The sequence below is a fragment of the Hyaena hyaena genome, unplaced genomic scaffold (genome assembly GCF_003009895.1).
Source record: "Hyaena hyaena isolate Hyena2069 unplaced genomic scaffold, ASM300989v1 scaffold_1542, whole genome shotgun sequence".
Taxonomy (NCBI): Eukaryota; Metazoa; Chordata; class Mammalia; order Carnivora; family Hyaenidae; genus Hyaena; species Hyaena hyaena.
In genome coordinates this window covers 237,166-259,343 of record NW_024082170.1, presented here as the reverse complement: position 1 = coordinate 259,343, position 22,178 = coordinate 237,166, and the positions used below count along the sequence as shown (strand labels likewise).

Sequence of the window (22,178 nt, the reverse complement as noted above, 5' to 3'; positions counted from 1 at the left end):
AGTGCATTGGATCGGGGCGCCTGGGGGCTCAGTCGCTTAAGCGTCCGACTTCGGCTCAGGTCACGATCTCGCGGTTCGTGGGTTCGAGCCCCGCGTCGGGCTCTGTGCTGTCAGCTCGGAGCCTGGAGCCTGTTTCAGTCTGTGACTCCCTCTCTCTCTGACCCTCCCCTGCTCACGCTGTCTCTCTCAGAAAAAAAAAAATTAAAGTGCATTGGACTTTATTCTTTATTTACATTCCAAGCACACATTAATCGCCGTAGGTATGCTCCCCCTGCGGTAACAAGCTACCCCCCCCACGCACGGCCGCTTCGGCGCCTGTGCACCGGCACCCGCCCTCGGCTCAGAAGGTGCCTGTGCCGCGCGTGCGGCGGGGCGCCCCGCTGGGCGGGGGGCTGCGGGCCCCTGGGGCCCCTGGAGCTGCCCGCCCCACGCTGGGCGGCGGGCCGGGCCTCAGTTGCTCAGGTAACTCGCAGGGACCGTCCCTGAAACTGCAGAGTCCGAGTGTTTAACTTCCGACGTCTCCGTCTCAGGGTTCGTCAGCGGGTCAGGGGTCCCCCCGCGGCTGCGCCTCCGGCCCTCGCTTCCGGGCAGCCGCCGACCGTGGCCACCTCGGGTCACCGCCGCGCCCCCGCTGCGCCAGCTGCTCAGGGCGGGGGGGGGGGCGCTTCCCAGCGGCTCGGGGAGCCGAGGGGAGCGGGCGGCGGGGCACAGGGAGCCCCGGGCCGCGCGCCTCCGCGCACGTGCGTCGCCGTCGCCGTGCGGGGTGAACGTGCCTGACCCCCGCCCCCCGCCCGGAGCAACCCGCACAAGGTCACGGGCGCGTCAGCCGGGGCCTGCCCGGCGGCTGTGACAAGGCCCCCGTTTACAGCTTCTGCAAATTCTCCGGCAGCGCCCCAAGTCTCCAGGGACTCCCAAGCACCCTCCTCCTCCGCGGAGACCGGGGGGGGGGGGGGGGGGGGTTCTCTGGAACCATCGAAGAGAGGCCTCTGGCTCCTCCTACGTGAGGCAAAGGTGCGCAACAGGTTGTTGCGGAAGTATGGGTGGCCGGGGAGGGTAGGGAGGCGGGAGAGAGGAGGGCGCGGAGGGGAGGCCGGGGGGGCCGCCAGGTGCCCCCCCCCGGTGCTGGGGCGACGGCGCCCAAGGCCGGGGCTCCCGCGAGGGCCCAGGGCTGCCGCCCCGCGTGGTGCCCCTGCAGCCCGGCCGCCGGGACCCCCGAGGGCGCGCGGGGCGCAGGCGCGGAGGGGGCGGCGCACAGGCGGGGCAGCGGGGCGCGGGGCGGCGTGGGGCGCCCCTCCGGCCCGAGAGGCCACGGTGCCAGTGTGGGTGCTTCGGTCCGTGGCCAGAGGGCTCGGGCAAGTCCCGGCACGCACGCCAGGCTCACCTGGGCTTACGAGGGGCCTTTGTTTGTGATCCCAGTGAAAACAAAGCTGCTAATTGAGAAACACGAACAGGAACGTGTCTTTAGCTTCCTAAAGGGAGAGGTTACCAGCTGCAGCACGCGGGAGGGAGGGGAGACGGGGGGGAGGGAGGGGAGACGGGGGGGAGGAGGGGAGACGGGGGGGAGGAGGAGGGAGGGGGGAAGGGAGGCCCCGCGCCTAACGTGCCCTCGGGGCCGCAGGGCACGCGTGGGCTCAGGCTTCCAGAACCCCCGGCCCGGCTCCCAGGCCGAGGCCTCGCGCAGCCCGACGGCGTCTTCTGTCTTCCGGGTTCCAGGAAATCCGAGGCGCGACGGGAACCGACGGCCACGTCGTCCTGCGTCCCCCGAGCCAGAAGCGCAGGCGGTTTTTCTGGAAGGTTCCCGGGGCCTGCGCGGGCCCCGCAGGTGACACCGCGGCCCCCGCCGGCCTCACCCGCCTTCCCGGCATCGGGCGCCCAACGGCTCGGATATTTCCATTCGAAAACGGGTTCTGCGGGAACCTCATTTGTGAATCTATTACAGAGATTAATAGATTATTTCTCCTTTTTCAACTAATTCTCAGTGGGGAAATTTAACCATATGGTAAGGAGAGAATTAGAATTTCATCACATTAGAGCCAAATGTAATGAAAAGAGCCCAACACCTGGGGCCAACTCGGGAAGCCACAATTAAAAGGTTTTTAATGAAGGCGGAGACAGCAAAGCGTCCCGGGCCGCACGAGGAGGTCCGGGCAGGTGCGGGGCCGCTGAGCGCCGTGCGCTCCCGGGTCGCGCTGGGGCCGCGTGTGCCCCCCCCCCCCGGGAAGGGCCCCCAGCCCTGCAAGCGCAGCGAGGCGCAGCCAGACGCCCCTGGGGGCCTCCCTGGCCGTCGGCTGTTTCCGGGTGAAGGCAGGCGCGGGCGCCCCCCTGGGCGCGCGGGGGGCCGGGCCGCGGTGGCCGTTCTGTCACCTGGGTCTCAGTGCGGAGCAAAGTTAGAGACGCGCTCCCTTCCCGTGTAGGAAGTCACGTGCCTCGCGGTCCCGTCACTGCGGCAGCTGTGCGGACACCGCTGCAAACGCACCCTCCTTTTTATTTTTATTTATCTAACGGGCCGCGTACTCAGGTTGCTCTCCATTTCCCTTTCCCCCCCGCCCCATCCGGATAGGAGATGGGCGGTGGGCGTGCGGGGTGGAAATGGGGCGGTGGGTTCGAGGGGGGCGCCTGCTCCGCGCCCGCACTAGCTGAGCATCTCGGGTGAATTTAGGGCGAGCCTGCGGGACCCCCCCCCCCNTGATCCCAGTGAAAACAAAGCTGCTAATTGAGAAACACGAACAGGAACGTGTCTTTAGCTTCCTAAAGGGAGAGGTTACCAGCTGCAGCACGCGGGAGGGAGGGGAGACGGGGGGGAGGGAGGGGAGACGGGGGGGAGGAGGGGAGACGGGGGGGAGGAGGAGGGAGGGGGGAAGGGAGGCCCCGCGCCTAACGTGCCCTCGGGGCCGCAGGGCACGCGTGGGCTCAGGCTTCCAGAACCCCCGGCCCGGCTCCCAGGCCGAGGCCTCGCGCAGCCCGACGGCGTCTTCTGTCTTCCGGGTTCCAGGAAATCCGAGGCGCGACGGGAACCGACGGCCACGTCGTCCTGCGTCCCCCGAGCCAGAAGCGCAGGCGGTTTTTCTGGAAGGTTCCCGGGGCCTGCGCGGGCCCCGCAGGTGACACCGCGGCCCCCGCCGGCCTCACCCGCCTTCCCGGCATCGGGCGCCCAACGGCTCGGATATTTCCATTCGAAAACGGGTTCTGCGGGAACCTCATTTGTGAATCTATTACAGAGATTAATAGATTATTTCTCCTTTTTCAACTAATTCTCAGTGGGGAAATTTAACCATATGGTAAGGAGAGAATTAGAATTTCATCACATTAGAGCCAAATGTAATGAAAAGAGCCCAACACCTGGGGCCAACTCGGGAAGCCACAATTAAAAGGTTTTTAATGAAGGCGGAGACAGCAAAGCGTCCCGGGCCGCACGAGGAGGTCCGGGCAGGTGCGGGGCCGCTGAGCGCCGTGCGCTCCCGGGTCGCGCTGGGGCCGCGTGTGCCCCCCCCCCCCGGGAAGGGCCCCCAGCCCTGCAAGCGCAGCGAGGCGCAGCCAGACGCCCCTGGGGGCCTCCCTGGCCGTCGGCTGTTTCCGGGTGAAGGCAGGCGCGGGCGCCCCCCTGGGCGCGCGGGGGGCCGGGCCGCGGTGGCCGTTCTGTCACCTGGGTCTCAGTGCGGAGCAAAGTTAGAGACGCGCTCCCTTCCCGTGTAGGAAGTCACGTGCCTCGCGGTCCCGTCACTGCGGCAGCTGTGCGGACACCGCTGCAAACGCACCCTCCTTTTTATTTTTATTTATCTAACGGGCCGCGTACTCAGGTTGCTCTCCATTTCCCTTTCCCCCCCGCCCCATCCGGATAGGAGATGGGCGGTGGGCGTGCGGGGTGGAAATGGGGCGGTGGGTTCGAGGGGGGCGCCTGCTCCGCGCCCGCACTAGCTGAGCATCTCGGGTGAATTTAGGGCGAGCCTGCGGGACCCCCCCCCCCGAGTCCCGTCACCGGATCCAGACCGTCCGACGCGCGGGGCGGGAGGGCGGCTGGGTGGCGCGGGGGGGCGGGGAGGTGGGAGGGCGGCTGGGTGGAGAGGGGGGCGCGGGGGCGCCCCCCGGCCCGGGCCGTGCCGCCGCTGTGCAGTCCGGGCCGGAGCGGGCTTTCAGCGTGCTCACTGGGGGGTGAACGTGGCACATGTCAGGCTGAAGGCAGTTGTTGGGTTACCAACGCGGCCGGCGCCTCGCAAACATATGCGCTGCGCCGTGTATACAGATGGCGCGCACAATAATGCAGCAGGCGCCTCTTATAAAGCGCGAGCGGCTGCCCGTCCTCAGACCTGGGAAATGAAACTCTTCAGCCTGGCGGCCAGACAGCGCCTGCGATTGTTTGTTACCGTTTTAATCCTATTAATTAAAACGTTAACCTGATTGGGTGGAAAGCGCTGTCCCAACAGGCGAGTCGGCTTCATAATCACCCGCTCGGAGATCGCGATGTAAAGGCTCCCGCGTCCGCGGCGGCGGCGGCTCGGCGGCTCCGGAGACCCCGGGAGGGGCCCGGGCGAGACCCACGGCGGCGGCGGCCCCCGTCCCCGCGCGCCCGCCCGCGCACCATGCGGGGCCGCGGCCCATGGTGAGCCCCGGCGGCCAGCTCCGCCGGCGGGAGGCGAGGCGGCGGCGGCGGCGGCGGCGGAGCGCGCGGGGGAAGGCGAGGAAGAGGAGGAAGGGGCGAGGCCGCGAGCGGCGGCGAAGGCAGCGACGCGCGCAGCGGCCCGGGCGCCCGGCTCCCGCGCGTCCCCAGCGCCGGCGGAGGCGGCCCGGCGCGCGGCCATGGAGCGCGGGCTGCACCTCGGCGCGGCCGCCGCGGGCGACGACGACCTCTTCGCGCACAAGAGCCTGAGCGCGGCGGCCGCCAAGCGCCTGGAGGCGGCCTTCCGCGCCGCGCCCCCGGGCATGGACCTGCCCCTGGCGCCGCCGCCGCCGCCGCCCCGGGAGCGCCCCGCGGCGTCGGCCGCGTCGCCCCTGCGCGGCTTCGAGCCGGCCGACCCCGAGGGCGCCGGGCTGCTGCTGCCGCCGCCGCCCGCGGGAGGCGGCGGCGCGGGCGTCCCCGGGCTGCTGGCGGGCGCGGCCGGCGTGGGGGGCGACCCCGGCCTCAGCGCCCTGCCGGCCGGGGCCGCCCTGTGCCTCAAGTACGGCGAGAGCGCGAGCCGGGGCGCGGCGGCCGAGAGCAGCGGCGGCGAGCAGAGCCCCGACGACGACAGCGACGGCCGCGGCGAGCCGGGGCTGCGCGCCGGGGGCGCCGACCCGCGGGCCTCCCCGGGCGCGGGGGGCCCCGGCGGCGCCAAGGCGGCCGAGGGCTGCTCCAACGCGCACGGCCACGGCGGCGGCAGCGCGCCCCCGGGGGGCCCCGGCGGCGGGGGCGGCGGCGGCGGCGGCGGCAAGAAATCCAAAGAGCAGAAGGCGCTGCGGCTCAACATCAACGCGCGCGAGCGGCGGCGGATGCACGACCTGAACGACGCGCTGGACGAGCTGCGCGCGGTCATCCCCTACGCGCACAGCCCCTCGGTGCGCAAGCTCTCCAAGATCGCCACGCTGCTGCTCGCCAAGAACTACATCCTCATGCAGGCGCAGGCCCTGGAGGAGATGCGGCGCCTCGTCGCCTACCTCAACCAGGGCCAGGCCCTCTCGGCCGCCTCGCTGCCCAGCTCCGCGGCCGCCGCGGCCGCCGCCGCCGCCCTGCACCCCGCGCTCGGCGCCTACGAGCAGGCCGCCGGCTACCCGTTCAGCGCCGGGCTGCCCCCGGCCGCCTCCTGCCCGGAGAAGTGCGCCCTGTTCAACAGCGTCTCCTCCAGCCTCTGCAAACAGTGCACGGAGAAGCCTTAACCCCCGCCCCCCCAGGACACTAGACCGACCCCGGAGCCGGAGGAGAGGGCGAGGCCGCCCCCCGCCCCTCTCCCTCCGGGCCTCTCGCACTTGCGAGGCGCTTGCGAACAAAACAGAGGCGAAAACTGAGAAGTATCAGAGACAAGCGGGACTCTGAGCCTCGACATCCCCAGAATCGCGGTCTTTGCGGGGGGGGGGGGGAGGGGGAGCTGGGATGAGTACGGATGTCTTTTTCTTTTCTCAGAAAAGTGGCCACTTTGGTGGCAGCCTAGACCGCAAGGAAGCTGAAAATGCAAGTTGGGAAGGAGTCGCTCGGTGGTTAAGCGTGGAGAGTTTCTATTAAGCGGCAAAATGCTGATCCTACTAATAATTGTGAGTTCGGCGAGTGCTGAGCGCAGAGGAGTCCGGGGATGGGGGGCTCGTGGGATGAGGACTCATTCAGACAAATCAGAAAGGGCACTTGAGAATAAAATCTGATTCTGAGCCAGGAGAAAAACTTGAAATGTAGACTTATTTAAGTGGGGGGAGACAAACCAGAAAGAGACACGTTGCTATGGAGAGACTTGTATTTTTTATTGTCTCTGAACTTTAATCCTGTGAAAATGCTCAAAAGTTTTGGCAAGAGTGATACAAAACAAAAAAACTGACTGTGGCTGAAAGAATTGCATTTAAAAATATTTATGTGCACCTTGTTCCTTTTCACTCTGCGATGATGTATTAACAATTCATGGTATTTATTTGTTATTCTTCAGTGACCCTTCCACATCAACAGTATTTATCACGTGTTAAGGTCATGGGTCTTTTGTGCAGATTTTTTTTTAATGCCTCTAAAATTCTGTTTTATAGATTAACTTATATTGTGTGCCAAGTGTTGAAAAGGTTTATTTGCCAACAAGTATGAAGAGACATATTGATGTATCTGAGCTGCTTAGGTTTATCAAAGGTCACCTGGATATTTTCAGTTGCATCATCCCTGTATTTAAATTGAGCTTTAATAAACTGCTTCAGTCCAAAAATTACAGGAAAGGTGTATTCTTAATTGATGAATGAATTGATCTCTTTTTTCGAAAGGGGACTCCTTTGCATTCTAAAAGGGAAGGACATCACAGCAATAGACCCTATAAGTAAGAACATGTTAAGCAAATATTTTTCCAGGCTGTGCTGTGCATTTTTAAAAGGTCTAATTTAATTGCTTTTAATATATATGTACATATATAAGTTATTTTAACTGTGGAGAATTATTTAAGTTAAAAGACTGGTTTGATTTGCCTATGGTGTGAAATCCTTTGTTATTTTTCTAAAAAAAAAAGTAATAAAATTTAAAAAGAAGTCAAATAAAACTAAGGAAGAGCAAGAAGCTATTTACCCAAAGTGAGCTTTCAGTTTTAGTTTGCATGGCTGTTTGCCTGCCTTTCTATCCTATGAAAATCAAGAAAACCTTTTTAAAAAATGGAGTCCTGCTATTTTCCACTCCTTGCAGATGACACAGATTCAGTTTGTCAGGTTGGACGGCGAGTTGGGAGCTGTGACGGACCTACTGGCGGGTTTTGGATGTGTAAAGAGTGATATATACATATATATATTAAATAGGTCAATCAGACTATGACAGCTATGTACGACCATTTGTATGTGTACCTATGTCAGAAAGAATCTTTATTAAAATATTTTGATCAAACATTTTATTATGCTGTGCTTTGTGGAAGGAGCGATCCCCTCTCTGCTGTGTTACTTTGCTTGAAAGGTGACAAAAAAGAAGGGAGTTTCAGAGAAGGTGGAACCGAAGTTTTGGCAGGGATGCCCGGTGAGGAGTTGCCCCGCTTCACCTGTGTCCTTCTCAGTGGGCTGGCGGCGGGGCCGGGTCCCCGGGGCCGTGGGGTCAGTGGTGAGGCCCAGAGGACACCCAGAGCTGCCACCTGCTGGCATGAACTTTGCAGGCCGCGCTGCCTCTGGGGCCCCTGCCCCACGCACGTGGCTCCGTTAACCGCGCCCGGGCCCAGCAAAGAGGGTAAAGTTTCGTGAAGAATTTGAGTGGAAATTTCTATCTCCAGCTGCCTGCAAGGCAAGGCGAAGGGATGGATTTGGATTCTCTGAGAATGGATTTTGGTGTGGCCTTCCGCTTTTTTTGTGAAAGGGAAAATCAACCAGGCTTAATTGTAAGTGTAAACAACGCCCATAGAGATTTTCAAAACTTGCTAGGGTTGCTCGTTAATGAGATTTTTAGGGACTCTACTGGGATCGCTCTGAGCATGGATTCTATTAAAGACTGTCTGTATAGGCTTGTATTTGGATCTTAATAATGTCCTCAAATAGAGACGGCTTGATTTTTGCTGTGGTGGAGGTTAGAGGTGGCGGCGGTGGTGGTGGTGGGTTGTTTAGAGTATTTCCTCTGTAGGCAGTTTGCTACATGCATTTTTGTCTGCATAGCCTCTGCTCATAATGATATCCCTAAATGACATCAAGCTCAGTGGGGGGTGAGGGAGGATATTTTCTGCTCCACTTGCCATCAAAAAAGATTAATCAGAACCTGTAACTTTTCAGAAAACATAACAGCGAAAGGCCTTGAAGCTGGAGCCCTCCCAGTCAGGGAGTGGGGGTGGAGGGAGGGAACAGACCGGGGCAGCCCCCAGGCAGGAAGAGACCGTCTCTCAGCATTTACCAGACAAAGCCTGGGTGCGTCTAATTATGATTATTAAAACAATTTCCATGACGATGTCTAATATTATGTTAATTTGAAAACAACTGTGTATGAAAACTGTCGACTATAATACCTAAATTCATTTAATGAAACACATCGTTAAGGCAATTAAACCTCCTGGATGTGATTAAGAAACATAATTACGACACTGTTCTGCGCCATAATTGGGTGTCTTTAATCAAGGGGTAAAGTGATCAGCAACACAGCCATTAGTTTGTATTGTTCTGGGCCTGCTGTCCATCATTCTGATTAGGAATTAACCACAGCCACCATCAGCGGATGTTTCTTCTTTTTGCATATTAACACCACAGGACATACATTTGCTGCAAGATCCACTGCTTCACAGTTCTCACTACTAAGAAGGCCTCCTTGAGATCCTCTGTACCCTCTGTGTTTATTACCAGAAATTGTACAAACAGCAAACCTTGAACTTCAGGAGAAAAAGACATGCTCATAACTTCTTTCATTCTTTGATAATTCAATCTCCAGGCTTACTCTTGGACGAGGCCTGGGGTGGTGGGGGGAGAGGCTGCTGAGAATAAGGTGAAAGGTCGGACGAGTATGTACCCTTACTACGAATGGCGAGGAACCACGTTTATGCTCGTGTTGGTAATTACAGGCGAACCAGTTCTCTTTCCAAATCCGGGAGCTGCCCGCGTTTGGTTCTAGAACAAAGGTAGGACCCCCGAAAGGTCCGGAGAGGGGTTCGGGCGACTCGCTCGGGCGGCCGTCCAGGTGGCCTGAAGCTTCTCGAAGTTCCTTCAGCAGCAGCTTTTGGAGAAGGAAACCTAACTCTTCCTCCACCCGGCAGCCCCCCTGGGCTGTTCCCCTCCTGAGGCTGGGGCCCTCAAGTGCGCGGCCCAGTCTAGAAAGTTGGCCCCGCGCTGCTGGGGCGCAGATGCACTTCCGGCACGTCGGGCCGCGGGGGTCCGGGGAGGCGCTCCCGGGCCGGAGCCGACACCCCCCCCCCACCGGCACCTTACGTGGGCGCTTCTGCGGAGAAGCCCCGGTGATGCGTCCTGCCCCGCCTGTTGGCGCGCAGACCGTGCGCAAACTGCGGGGGAAGGACCCTGGGTCCCGCCTGGCTTTCTGTTCCGCCGGTTTCCTTCTCCGAGTTCTCCCTAATTTCAGTTGTTTCCTCTCAATTCTGATTCCCATCTCCAGCTTCACACCGGCCACCTACGGAAGCGGCGGGGCCGACGCGCACCTCGCGGGAGCTCCCTGGGTCCCCCCTTCCGCTCCCCCCGCCTGGGGCGCGCGCGCAGGCGCGCCCTCCGGGGGGCCTTCCCCGCGCTCCGCGGCCGGGCTCCGCCGAGACCCCGCGCGCAGCCTAAATTCTGCCCCCGGGGCCCGCCCGGCAGGCCCGGGACGCGGGGCCCCCGCCGCACGGACTCGGGCCTCGGACGCGGGGCCGAGCCTCCCCACGCGCCCTCGGGCCTGCGGCGGCTCCCGCGCGAGGGGCGTCGACTTTTCCAATATAATGACTTATGAAAGGTATAATCGTGTGTTAAATGGAATCCTCCGTTTACCTGTTAGTGGTGTGCTCCGGGCACGTTTACGGATTGGATGCCATGGTAACTAACTACCACCGGGAAGAGGGATCATTCACGTCCCAGACTTTGAAAAATAACGACGAGGGTTCACTTCGCGGCTCGCGCACGTCGTGGCGGCTCTCCGCGTGCAGCGACCGTGCGAGTGGGGACCGAAAGCGTGCTCGTCCAAGGCGGGGGGCACGGGTCGTGCTTCGGGAGGCTCCTGAGCAGACCCTCTGATGACACCGTGATTCAGCTGCGGACGTGGTGGCGGGGAAGTTACCAAGTGCGCAGCGCGGTCGCCAAACAAAATCAAGTCGCTCAACGTAAACACCAGAAACAGAAACAAGTTTTCTTTTTAAATGAAACGTAGGTCCGGCTCAGTGATGCTCGTGCCGAGCAACTTTACGTCAATTAACAGTTTTTGTCGTGCGGGCAAAATCCACGAGCCCGGCTCCTGCGCGCTCTGCGTTGGCACTTGTAACGCGGACGCGCCCGGGCCTGCAAATGAAGGTGCAGGTTGATTTCAGTTTGGCCCTTTAAATCAGACCCTGGGCACAGTAGATGCGGGGGGGGGGGGGGGGGGGGGGGGACAGGAGACATAACCTAAGTTTAAGAGAAAAACAACTTCCAGGGCAAGAGCCTTTTTCTTCCTGCTGGATCTCCGGCTCTTCGGATCTACTGCTGTGTGATTATTAGAACCAGGTTACTGTAGATTGTGCTGAACACCCAGGGGTCTGTCTCACCCCCAGCCAGGGCACATGTTTGTACTGGGGACCGGAGAGCAGAAGCGGGGCGGGAGGCAGTTTTCCAGCCACGGTTGTAGACCGAACGTCCACACTGCGCGTGCCCCGCGCGCCGCGCCGCTCACGCTGCGCCCTGGGAGCTTCCCCGCGCCCGCGGGCCGCCGCAGAGCACCCCTTCTCCAGCCCCTCCTGGGCGCGCAGGCACAGCCAGCCTGCAGGTTTCCGGGCTCAAAAAGGAAGTTCAGGGCTCTGCCTCAAACTCGTTTCAGAGTTGGCACTTGGATCGAGTTGCCCCCTGTGGCCCCTGGCACGTGGGTTCCCGGGCAGATCCCAGGCTTGTCAGGACCCCCCCCCCCCCACAGCCTTGCTAAACCCAGGAATTCTGTGAAAGCGCCCCAGGGTTAAACCTCGAAGAGCTCTCTGCTTCCTCGCAAGGAAGGGAAGCTCTTTGCTCGCTTTTTCCGAGGTTTAATTTGGGTTAAATTCTACCATTTTTTACGCGTCTGAGCAGGATCCAGGAGATTTCTGGACTATTGCAAAATTATCAGGTAGCCTGAGTGCACGTGCGTGTGTATGTGTGTGACTTTTCTGTTTCTTCCCCTGTGCTCTCTAATTCAAGCAATATGGAAATACAGATTAGAAACTTTAAGAGAAATGGCTGGGCTGGGAAGGTTAGATTGCAAAGGGAAAGAGGATTTTGCAGTTTATACCCTCCCCCCCCGACCATATATATATATATATATATATATATATATATATATATATATACAGTAAAACAGACAAGCCTATCTTACAAGTCAGTCACCAGGATGCTTCGAGAGGGCGGCCCCTTTAATGATGCACACTGTGGTATCATTCTCCCTTCCGGCTTGAGAAAGAGTTAATTCCTTCCCAAAGACCATAGTTGCCCTTGTCTTCTCAACCTGATTCAGAGATGCAATAAAATATGGAGCAAATTTATGATCTGTTTCAAGCATTTTATTGCTGTATTTTTAAATTCATATATGCACATATAAGAACTATGATCTGTGAATAATTTGAAATGCTATAGTGGAATGATACATTTTAGATAAAACATAACCATATCTTTATATAATTGTCTCAGATTAAAATAAAAAAGAAAAATAGATTTCTAATGTGGGCCAAACTGAAAAACTAATGACAGCCATAAACTGCTAACCAACCATAAATTAACATCTTCATCAAATGCTAAAATGGTATCAGTGGTTATATAAAGCAATTATTATTTCTCCTTATAAGTTTTAGAATAAAGTTCAGGGATATTTAAAGGACCCATTATTTACAAATGCTTCACAGTCTTAAAGATTTCACATTTTATTAGGAGGATGGTTGCAACTCAGATCTGCTATGTTAATAGAGATGTTTAGAGATGAGAATTTAGATTTCAACATAAAAATGCTTCATGGCCTAAGCTCATTTTATGCATTTATTCTGCTCTGGCAACTACTGAAGAAGTTGGTATAAGGATTTCTGCGTTAAATATCCTCATCTGCTCTTTGAGAAGAGAAGACAAATACCTTGTTATAATGGGAGACACCCGGATTATATACCTAGCTGGTTAAAACAGTGAGTCATGCACTGTCTATTCCGGTAAGTACAGCTACGTTTGCCACGTACAGTTTCTCTGCAGAGCGATGGTCAAAATTCTGCTGTTAGGCTGAGCCATGAGACGTCCATGAGAGGAAATGATATTCCAAATCAGGCCTCCACAGAAACATGAAGGGCCATGGAGAGAGAAGGGAATTCTATCGAATGCCTCACATGTCAGGAAGCAGGGTCAGGGAGTAACTTAACGTTAATTTTCTTTTGGAGAAGCATCAGGCATATATATCTTTGAAGTGTACATTTCGGAAGACAGTGAAATTAAGTAAAATCTAGAATTACTGCACAAAGTAAGGTCTTTGGAAAATTTAGAAAAATGATGTTTTATGAAAACATAACTGGATGATAGAAGACCTGCTTAGCATACACACTCAGATTCTCTCTGCCACTCTGTTCTTGACAGCAAGTTGTCCTACAGGGTAGTTAGCATGGATAAACATCTCCCCAAGGTCAAGGATTAACTAAGGCCTCCAACTTGCTACGCGTTGGGACCATTTTTTAGTTTAACGTTTTGTGAACATTGTTTTGTCTGAGGACTTTCTTCTGTAGAAATGAATACTGTTTTACAGCTTTTATGCAAATCTAAAATTAATTCGAAATAAAAAAGAATGTACACCTAATTTCAAAACACAGAGACAGTACTATCTGTAGACTTCAAGACTTGTTAAAAAAATTCAAAAGTGATTTCAAATACTTAAATAAATCCATTTAAAGTGGAAAACAAAGACATTTGTAACCCTTTAAATGTATTGGACAGTTCTTAGAAGTTGTGAAATAAAAGTATACTTCATTTAAACACTAAACATAAAAGATGAAGGAATTTACTAAAAAATCTGGGATATTTATCAGGTAATGATGATGTAAGTTCTTAGAAATAAATGTAATATGCAGGAAATGTTCTCTTGTAAGCAAATAAAAAATCTCAAATTAATACACGCTTTGCATTGAGGAGTGACTCACAGATGAATCAGATTAGTACCTTTGCTTATTATTTGTTGTTAGATTACAGTTCTCTTTAGTTTCTTCTATAGGCACAAAATGTCATAAGGGAAATAAAACGCTTCTAGAGTCTATCACTAAACATTTACTTCCTGTATATTCAGCAATATATCCTGCCTCTCCTTGTAAAAATGAATACATTTAGGAATTGAGAGCATAAGCCATACCTCAAATAATTGACAACAAACTATATCAAACCCGCTTAAAATTATCCAGCATAACCACTGAGTGTTTTCTCTTTCCAGCTATATCCTGAATAGAAAATGCATATTATTATTCACATGGCCTTGTCTAATTCCAGACTGTTAAAAAATAAAAGTTTTATTTACTCAATAAATGTTTTTTAGAGTAAAACTGAAATCAGAGATAATTATTTCAGGGACTGCCCATTTAGTGGCATAATTTATCTTAATTGTTAAAGCAATACTGAACTGACTAGTTCAAATACACAGGAACACCGTTCGAGTGAAGGCAAGTTCCTGTAAAAGGTCAATGGCTCACAGGAGTGTTTCTGAGAGAAGCCAAGTGTCCAGTAAGAAGCTTATGTACAGTTAATGCAGGAGCCACATTTCATCTTCACCAACAGCATTCTGTATTACTTGCTTCATCCACAGTTTGGATTTCAGCTTTATGAATAAAGAGAATACTGCCCAAGTATTATTCAGCTTCATTCATGATCTGTGTTAAGTGATCTGCAGAAGACAAAGACCACGTCTAATGGCATCTCGTTTCTGTTTTTTTGTTGTTCTTTTACGTCTCTCCACAGAATGACTACGATTATTAAGAACTAGAGCCTAGCAAGGTCAGCCTGGCTAAAATAAACTTATTAAAAATCTTATTAGTCCCTGATATTTCTTGGGTCTGTTTTTATTATTTCCCACATAAATAGCTAAGTTAAAATATATGAAAAATACTCTGAATAGAACAATGAATACGTTTTTAGGAACAGTATCAGAAAATAAGAATGTGTGTGTGTGTGTGTGTGTGTGTGTGTGTGTGTTGGGGGGGAGACAAAAATGTGAGGATATTCAGACAGCAAAATTATTTTCCAAACAACTCGCTATTTTTAACCAAATATTCTGTCACTCAACCTGCTCCTCGTAGGGAAATAATGAGACACAGTAATTCACCTGTGTTTTTAAAGTTAATTTATTGAATTATTGTTGTAAATAAAAGATAATTAAGTAGATTAACAAGGCATTTGCATTTCTGATCTAATGTCTTTTTAAGATTTGCTTCCTCATAAATCCACGTATGTGCCTTTTTAAAATCAAAAGAGAACATGAAATGGACAATTCAGAACAACAGTTTTTTTATAATATACAGCACTTCCTTTTGACTCAAACGTATTTTTAAACATTAGTATTATCAAATTATCTCCTCTTTAAAATTGTGCTGTAGGTTTTTTTTTTCACAAATCAAATTCATCTTACTCAAGAAAGTATTATAAACAAAATAAAGATTTAAGCTAAAAAGTCCAAACATCAATGATCACTGATTTAGATTAACACTACGAAGCAGAGTAAGTAATAATTGCTTTAGAGAAATAGTAGAGAGTTTTATGTGATTGCTCATTATAATTTAAAATAATGCTACAGGGAATGTAATCTTGGCTTGCTAACTTTTTCTTAATTGAGTATGTGAATATGAATACCTAATAATGCAGTTCAAGTAAATAATAGTTTGCAATATGGGTGAATTTAATAGGTTAAGAACAGTGCATATTCTGAGGGCATAGAGGTCTTATTTTGTCATTAATGACATTATTTTATACTAAGATTAAAACTTACATAATTTTTGTGCTTTGATCTTTGAAATTGGTTTTAAGATTCCACTGTTAAACTGGAAAACATTTACAAGAAGTGTGACCCAAATTATTTTTTATGAGAAAATAAACAGAAGTAACCATGCAGATTTTGACTTAGAAACTCCTTTACCTTAGAGTCGTGACCCCAAACTTAATGATAAAATGGAGATATAATCAAGTGTGCCAGGAAAGCTGGCACAAGGCAGATAATGTTCCACATAGGTCGCTTAGCAGCGCGCCTTATTTTAGGAGTAAATAGCTTTTTCTCTTATTATCTTCAGAGCATTAAGTTTTTGCTAACTGAATGCTTCATCAGTGTTAGTCATTGATATAAAGCCACATTATTCATTTCCTTTCATTTGCAACTTGGGGTGGCTGTAAAAATGAAAAAAAAAAGGGTTTTTAAGATATGTAAACTATAGTTTTTAAGAAGATTCTGGAGCCTCAGTGACTGTATTTGGTTTGGCTGTTTTTATCATATAATCATAATACCTGATGTACATGTTTTATTGTGCATAATTATGCACATGGTAATTTCTCATTACAGAACAGTACTCTGGAATGCCTGATGGAAGGGTAGTTAGAACTAGTGGTAAATCAGAATTTTAGAACTGTTTTAAAGGGATGAATTGATTACTTACAACGACACTTATAATATATTGGTTGTGTATGTGTGGTTTTCCCTAATAAATTGTGTGTTCTCAAAGAAGGGTGATCCAGTGCACAGCCTCATATCTAGAACAGATATGTCTAGAACAAAAATGTCTGATGGAATTAATGCATAAGGAACTATATGATGACTTAAAAAAATATTTCCTTTAACAAACACATAAGAACAGTTTTTAAAAGGCACAACCTTGTTAAAGTTCTCCGTTACAACTTTGTGTTCGCATATTGCATTACGCTTTTCAAAATAAATTCACACATCTCACTATGTTTAATCTTCATCATGAACCCTTGTGTCAAAAAGGCCTTATTATTTTTATCTTGCAGTTAAGGAACTGAATCAATGGGAGGCAAAATGACTGGTCGATGATAACAAACTAGTCATATCACAGCTAGAATCCGTGCCTTTTAGCGTATTTCTCCATGACATTTTTTTTCTCTTCATAAGCACTCCAATTCCTAGATGTAAGCCTGTGCTATGATTCTGTTTTGCTTCGACTGCCCATTCCTTTTATATAGTACTTTCTCAACCATTTTGTTTATTCTTACTTTCTATTCTAAGTTCCTGGACACACTCCGAAGTTAAACAGAAATTAGAATTGAATAATTTCCCGTGCTCTCCCTGCTGTAATATCTCAAAAGCATATTGTGGAGACAAATGTAAGAACACGGTAGCTTCTACGTCAGGGAATATGGTGGGCTCGGTGTCCTCCTGGTACAAAGAGAATGGGCTATCCTTTGTGGCAGGCGGAAGATAAAACCCAGGGCCCAAGTTGGGAGTGCGTGTGAAATCCAAGACTGCTGCCCCAAGCCAAAAACTTGCAAAGGAAACATCCTTAGTAGGTGAACTAGAAAGAGACCTTGCTCCAGGCAAGACCGTGAGTAGATCTGCCTCTCTCGGTGATGCCTCTGGGAAAAGAAAAATATATCCCCCACATATCTCCCGTCTATTCCTTCTCATAGGACCGCTTTGGAGCTGACTTAGGGTTATAACCCACATTACCTATGTATCTCCGATCCCTCATCTCCTCTCAAAGTACTCAAGCTGTAAACTTAAAGTGATCCGAGCGTGATAATAACATCAGCAGTCACACAAAAGAAACTCAACTTCTCTCCAAAGGAATGAACCTTAAACTCGGGTCTTAAAAATTTTCCAGAGATAAAATTCCAAGGAATCTGGGTTCAATAATCAAGTCGTACTGAGTAAAGCTAACAAACACAGAATCAGACCCACAAAATACTAACCGTTTAGAAATATCAGATACATAATATAAAATAGATTTCTTCATATACTTAAAGAAATGACAGAGGATATTGAGTGTATTGAGAAAGACATTAAAAAGGACCAGGCAGATAGGAAGAACAAAATTAATCATTGAACTTGGCAAACTCAATGGGTTCAGAAAAACTGAAAGCTGACAAGTCGGCAGCTGGCACCTGACTCAAAATCAACCTACAGAAAGGAGAGGCTTGTAAGGATCTAAGGATGCAACATAACAAATCTAGAACATCTTGGGGCGAGTGAAGACAGTCACAAGCTGTGTGTGTGTGTGTGTGTGTGTGTGTGCGCGCGCGTGCGCACGCAGTGTGGTACAGGGGCTGGGGACAGAGTTTGTGGCAGTCCAGGGTGAAGGATGGATGGGCACAGCAGGGGGAAGATAGGTGGGGGTAGTTTCTCCTTTGGCCTCTCTCCCAAATTAAGTTTCCCATGGATACAATTTCCATCATGGGGTGAAAAGATCATTAAAACATTGTGGGTGCATGTTATGGATACTACACGGCAGTTAGAACCAACAGATTAAATATATGTGTACATATGTGTGTGTGTGTGTGTGTGTGTGTGTGTGTACAGTAATACGGATAGATCTTTAAAAACATAGGGATTAATAAGAAAAGACGGATCTCATGTATAGAAAATACACTTATGTAAATTAACATGCACACAGGTAATATGTTTTCTAAAAATACATACTAATAAAAAGATACACATCAAACACACTAGAATGTCTATGACGGGGAGGGGTGTCACAGTGAAGATGAGGGGTGAGATAGAGTGAGTAGGTAAAGCAGAGGGGTCCTGCTTGGACCAACCGTAAGTGTGTACCACGACTAAGAAGGACAAAGAGGAGGGTTCCTCGATCCTATGAGGTTGAATAAGAAGAAACAAATTCCATGGATGAGTTAAAGAGCAGATCAGGTACACTCAGAGAGTGAGATCTACACACATTACCTAGAATGTAAATTAGAGCTAGAAACCATGGGGAGAAAAGGTCAAACAGCATGGAGTCTAGAGCGGGAGGCTATAATACAGAGTCTGGGAGAGGTATTATTCTGATATTAAGGCTAAGGCTTTCCCGCCTGATAAAAGACATGTATTCTCAGACTCAAGAGGCACTGTGACGCAGGCATGATACAGAAAGAGACCAAGAACATCAAAGACAAAAAGAACATGTTAACGCCGTCAGAGAGAAGAGGCAGACTACCGTCTGAATAATTAAACTGGCTGAAGGCTAACCTCTTGACAGCAACAACAGAAGCCTTAGAACATGCAGTATCTTCAGAGCGCTGTGAGGACACAGACATGTATGCAGAGCAAAGTCATCTTTCAAGAACAACGGCACAAACAGAGACATTTCCAACCAAGTAAAAACAGTATGGACCAGCAGAGCCTCACTAAGAAATGTTTAGAGCATGTACTTCAAGAAGGAGAAGATGAATGCTAGAACATGTATTTATTATTAAGTATTGAACTTTACAATGTTATTTTAAAAATCAATTGCCTGTTTCAAAAGCTCCAATTGATGCAATACAAATGACTCAATTTTATTACCTGCTTTTCCTGTTTCTACACAGCATCATCATTTACGTCAGATGCCAAATAATCAGTTGGTACCCTGAAATTAGAAAGCTTTGACTCACGGACACAATGCTGCATTGTGGCACAAAAAATTATACGGTATTATGTAAGCAATAAAATAATCGCCAAGTCCAAAAGGTGATGCATCAAGAACAAACCCTGCTATCCAGTTTCTCACTTTATATACATGGAAGCATTTAGGAAAGAGTTAAGAGTTAATTGCCATGCTGGTATCACCCTTACAGTTTACACTAAAGCCAAATGCTACCATCAGTCCTGCAATGATTTCAACATTTACTCCTAACAACAAACCCAATACTAACGTCTCCGGGCAATCGCTGAACGCGTAATAGGTTCTGTGTGTTCTTATACATTACATCTTATCAGTATCTAACTTAACATGAGTGGTCTTACATAACCAGAAATTTTGTTGCATTGAGCCATAGTATACAAAGTAATAACATTTATGGATGATTAAATATTGAAGTGAAGTTGAAGCATTTAATCTACTGCAAAACTCATTTAATGCAAACGTACCCAGGCGATATAGATATTATTGATATTACACTTGAAGGGAACATTTTCATCCAGTTTATCTCATGAAAATTTAATTTCCTTCTTCTCTGAGAATTTTGCATTTGTTAGACTGTGTCCGTTTCTAGCACAAATTTCCAGTAGTACATAAAGTGTTTTACATATTAGAGAAGAATTTGAGTGACTTAAAAAATCCCACGGTGCCAAATTTATTGTGGTACATTTACCATGACAGGCGAAAATCACAGGATGTAGAAAAACATAAAAAAGCTATTTTGAGTTTATCAGTATGCTTATTTTGATGTCCATTTTCATGTCGACATTCTATTTTATTTTATGATGGGTTTTGTGCCTAAGTGCGAGTTGGACTGATCACAGATCAGATATAAATTGGCACTTCTTAAACAAACAAACAAACAAAGCAATTACATGTGCAGAAATTCAAAACAAATCGATGAGCAGGGGACATTTAGGTTAGTTCTGATAGACTGCCTTTCTTTTCAGCTTCTTTACGATTTTACTTTGTACCTAAATGAAACATCAGAAGCTGGATGCTGAATACCGAACAGAAAACGGCTGGAGCTGGCTTCTATCGGCTTATCATCAATTATTTCTAAATCAAAATACGTTAAAAGTACAACCAACAATTGCTTTATTTCAATAACTGCCAAAAACCGGCCTGGACATTTGCTGGTTCCGGATCCGAACGGCATCAGGTAACACTTCAGCTTTTTTCCTTTTTTGAAAAAGGTGGTTTTTTTCTTGCCGTCTTCTACAAAACGATTAAACCTAAACTCCTGCAAAGAAGAAATAAGGAGCATTCAAATGAAAAATTTACATGAAATAGTTTGCCCTCAGTTCCACCAAGTTGCCAGCTCTCTCTTGCCCATCTTACAAGGCTTCTCTGCGTCCAGCAAATGCCAGAAAGTAGAACGTGACTAAGTGCAAATCATGTATGAACTTTCAAAAAACTCAAATGCTGCTAGGGAATTACTTCTCCCCACTCCTATCACAGTGAAATGCACACGCGCCTATGTGACTCTTCTTCCTAATTCGTATTTCTCTCTTCCGGTGAGCTTCCTAAGTGTAGAAGTGGTGTCTTTATGTTCATTCTCTCAGATGGGTCCTGACTGATGGGCCCTTAGTGAACTGATGCTCCGTACAAGGTAAGGGTTGCTGCACTCGCCACCGCTGCTACTATGAAATGATGTCTCCGACCGGCCACAGGAATTGCCCAATATGTTTCTCTACTCCTTCTCAGTTAGCTACTGACGGGTGAGGGCTGTGGGCTTAGGATTCAGGGCTTATGTCTGGATTAAACAGACCTAAAATGAAATGTGAAATCCACGTAAGGCACTGGAGAGGAAGGAAGCCACCAAATCGGTCTTGCTTGTTTTCTGATGTTGTATGGAATTTCTCTCACCACAGTTCTATTACAACGGACTCTCTTTGGATTAACTCTAGGGTTGCAGGTACTTCCCATACGTTTTCATAAAGAAGTTACATTAGTTGTCACAGACAATTATAGGCCTGGCTGATTGAGGGTGTCTAGGCTGGCATTAATTTACTCTCACTTGAGTTTCTGAGAGGAAACTGAGTGACCTTACTTCAGCCCATGGCGAATTAAGCCATTGATTAAATTACTGCACGTGGCATGCATGAAAACGACCAAGTATTTCCTATACTTGGTGCTCATTAGCATTAGACCTGCCCGGCACACAACTCGGAGGTGAACTACATGAAGTCGGAGGTGAAGAGGCGGGTCAGATTGAAGGCATTTCACGTTGCAGCGAAAACCCTACAATATGTGGACGGATTCTGAATCCATCACAAATGATCTACTTTTCTCACTCAATGTTGACGTCACCAGACTAATTTCCTTTAAACGTACTGGGTTTGTCCTTACTCACTATATACCTATTGTGATAAACAGTCAGGCTTAGAAAACACACTTTGGGTGCTTTCAATTCCCTTTCAACTTGCAAGTTGCCGCGATCACAATGGCAAAATTAACCTGCATTACAACACAAGTACTCTCCCCACCCCCAGACGGTTCTGCGATGTATCTGAACAGGATCTAACCAGAGCTGAACTAAAAATATCTGTGCATCCCCGTAGCAATGAGCAAGGACACTCCTGTTGACCTGTACTTTGTTCCTGGAGAGTTACAATATGGTACTCTCTCCCGATGACCGTTTCCATTACTGGGGCCCAAGCCTGCTCTCCTGAGTTTAGGGCTGCTGCTTCCTCCTCCTCACGGGCCACTCTGAGGACAGACTCCTCCACAAGAGCTTCTCACGTAGCCAACTCAATTTACGTTAATGTACTCACGGAATGATCTGTTGGAAAAAGTCTCACTATAGCCGCACTATCCAAACCAGGAAATACAAAAGGAGAACTTAGCTTGCTTTGCAACTTCATCCTGTCCTGCTTACATGAATAAGCCAATAACTGCTTTACATCGTGGCTTTCCTGTTTTCTTTGTGAAAGTGAACGTGCTCCCCTGTGAGAGCCCAGAGGGATAAACATATAATGTGCTCGCCCAGCCCTGTGACCTGCAGGTAGTGTTCACATTGAATTCCCTCAAATTTCTAGTCAATCGACAATGATACTCTTCTAGTTTTCTACCACCTTCTATTCAATTTCCTTCTAATAAACATCGCAGGAATCCCTATTTAGTTGTTTATATTATGAAACAAGAAGAGAAAAAGCCAACGTCTGTTGCTCTTTTACTACCACCAAGCTCAGAGGGCACACGGACATAAATATATTTTTGAGTTAAAATTTATTTTCAGTTTGTTTTCCATTGTCAGGACGTGGAGAACTAGAGCAGAAACCAATATTAGGAAAGGCCTGTGGCAGACGCTAGAGA

The 22,178-nt window shown here is 49.5% G+C and overlaps 2 protein-coding genes across 2 annotated transcripts in view; one reads left to right on the top strand and one right to left on the bottom strand.

Moving 5' to 3' along the window:
• The first annotated feature begins 4,756 nt into the window (after window positions 1–4,756).
• BHLHE22 (basic helix-loop-helix family member e22) lies at window positions 4,757–6,064 on the top strand. Its single transcript, XM_039224090.1, has one exon. It carries the CDS (start codon window positions 4,795–4,797, stop codon window positions 5,845–5,847), a length of 1,053 nt encoding a protein of 350 aa, XP_039080021.1. The 5' UTR covers window positions 4,757–4,794; the 3' UTR covers window positions 5,848–6,064.
• Window positions 6,065–18,701: 12,637 nt separating this feature from the next.
• Window positions 18,702–22,178, bottom strand: part of LOC120225910 (cytochrome P450 7B1) — a 36,011-nt gene continuing 32,534 nt past the window's right edge. Inside the window, exon 6 of the mRNA XM_039224092.1 lies at window positions 18,702–20,103. Coding sequence (XP_039080023.1) covers window positions 19,816–20,103 — 288 coding nt within the window. The 3' untranslated portion in view covers window positions 18,702–19,815. The remainder of the gene's footprint in view (window positions 20,104–22,178) is intronic.

What these genes read in the sequence shown, in the direction of transcription:
- BHLHE22 (XM_039224090.1), top strand. Translation starts at nt 4,795, where the DNA reads ATGGAGCGCGGGCTGCACCTCGGCGCGGCCGCCGCGGGCGACGACGAC.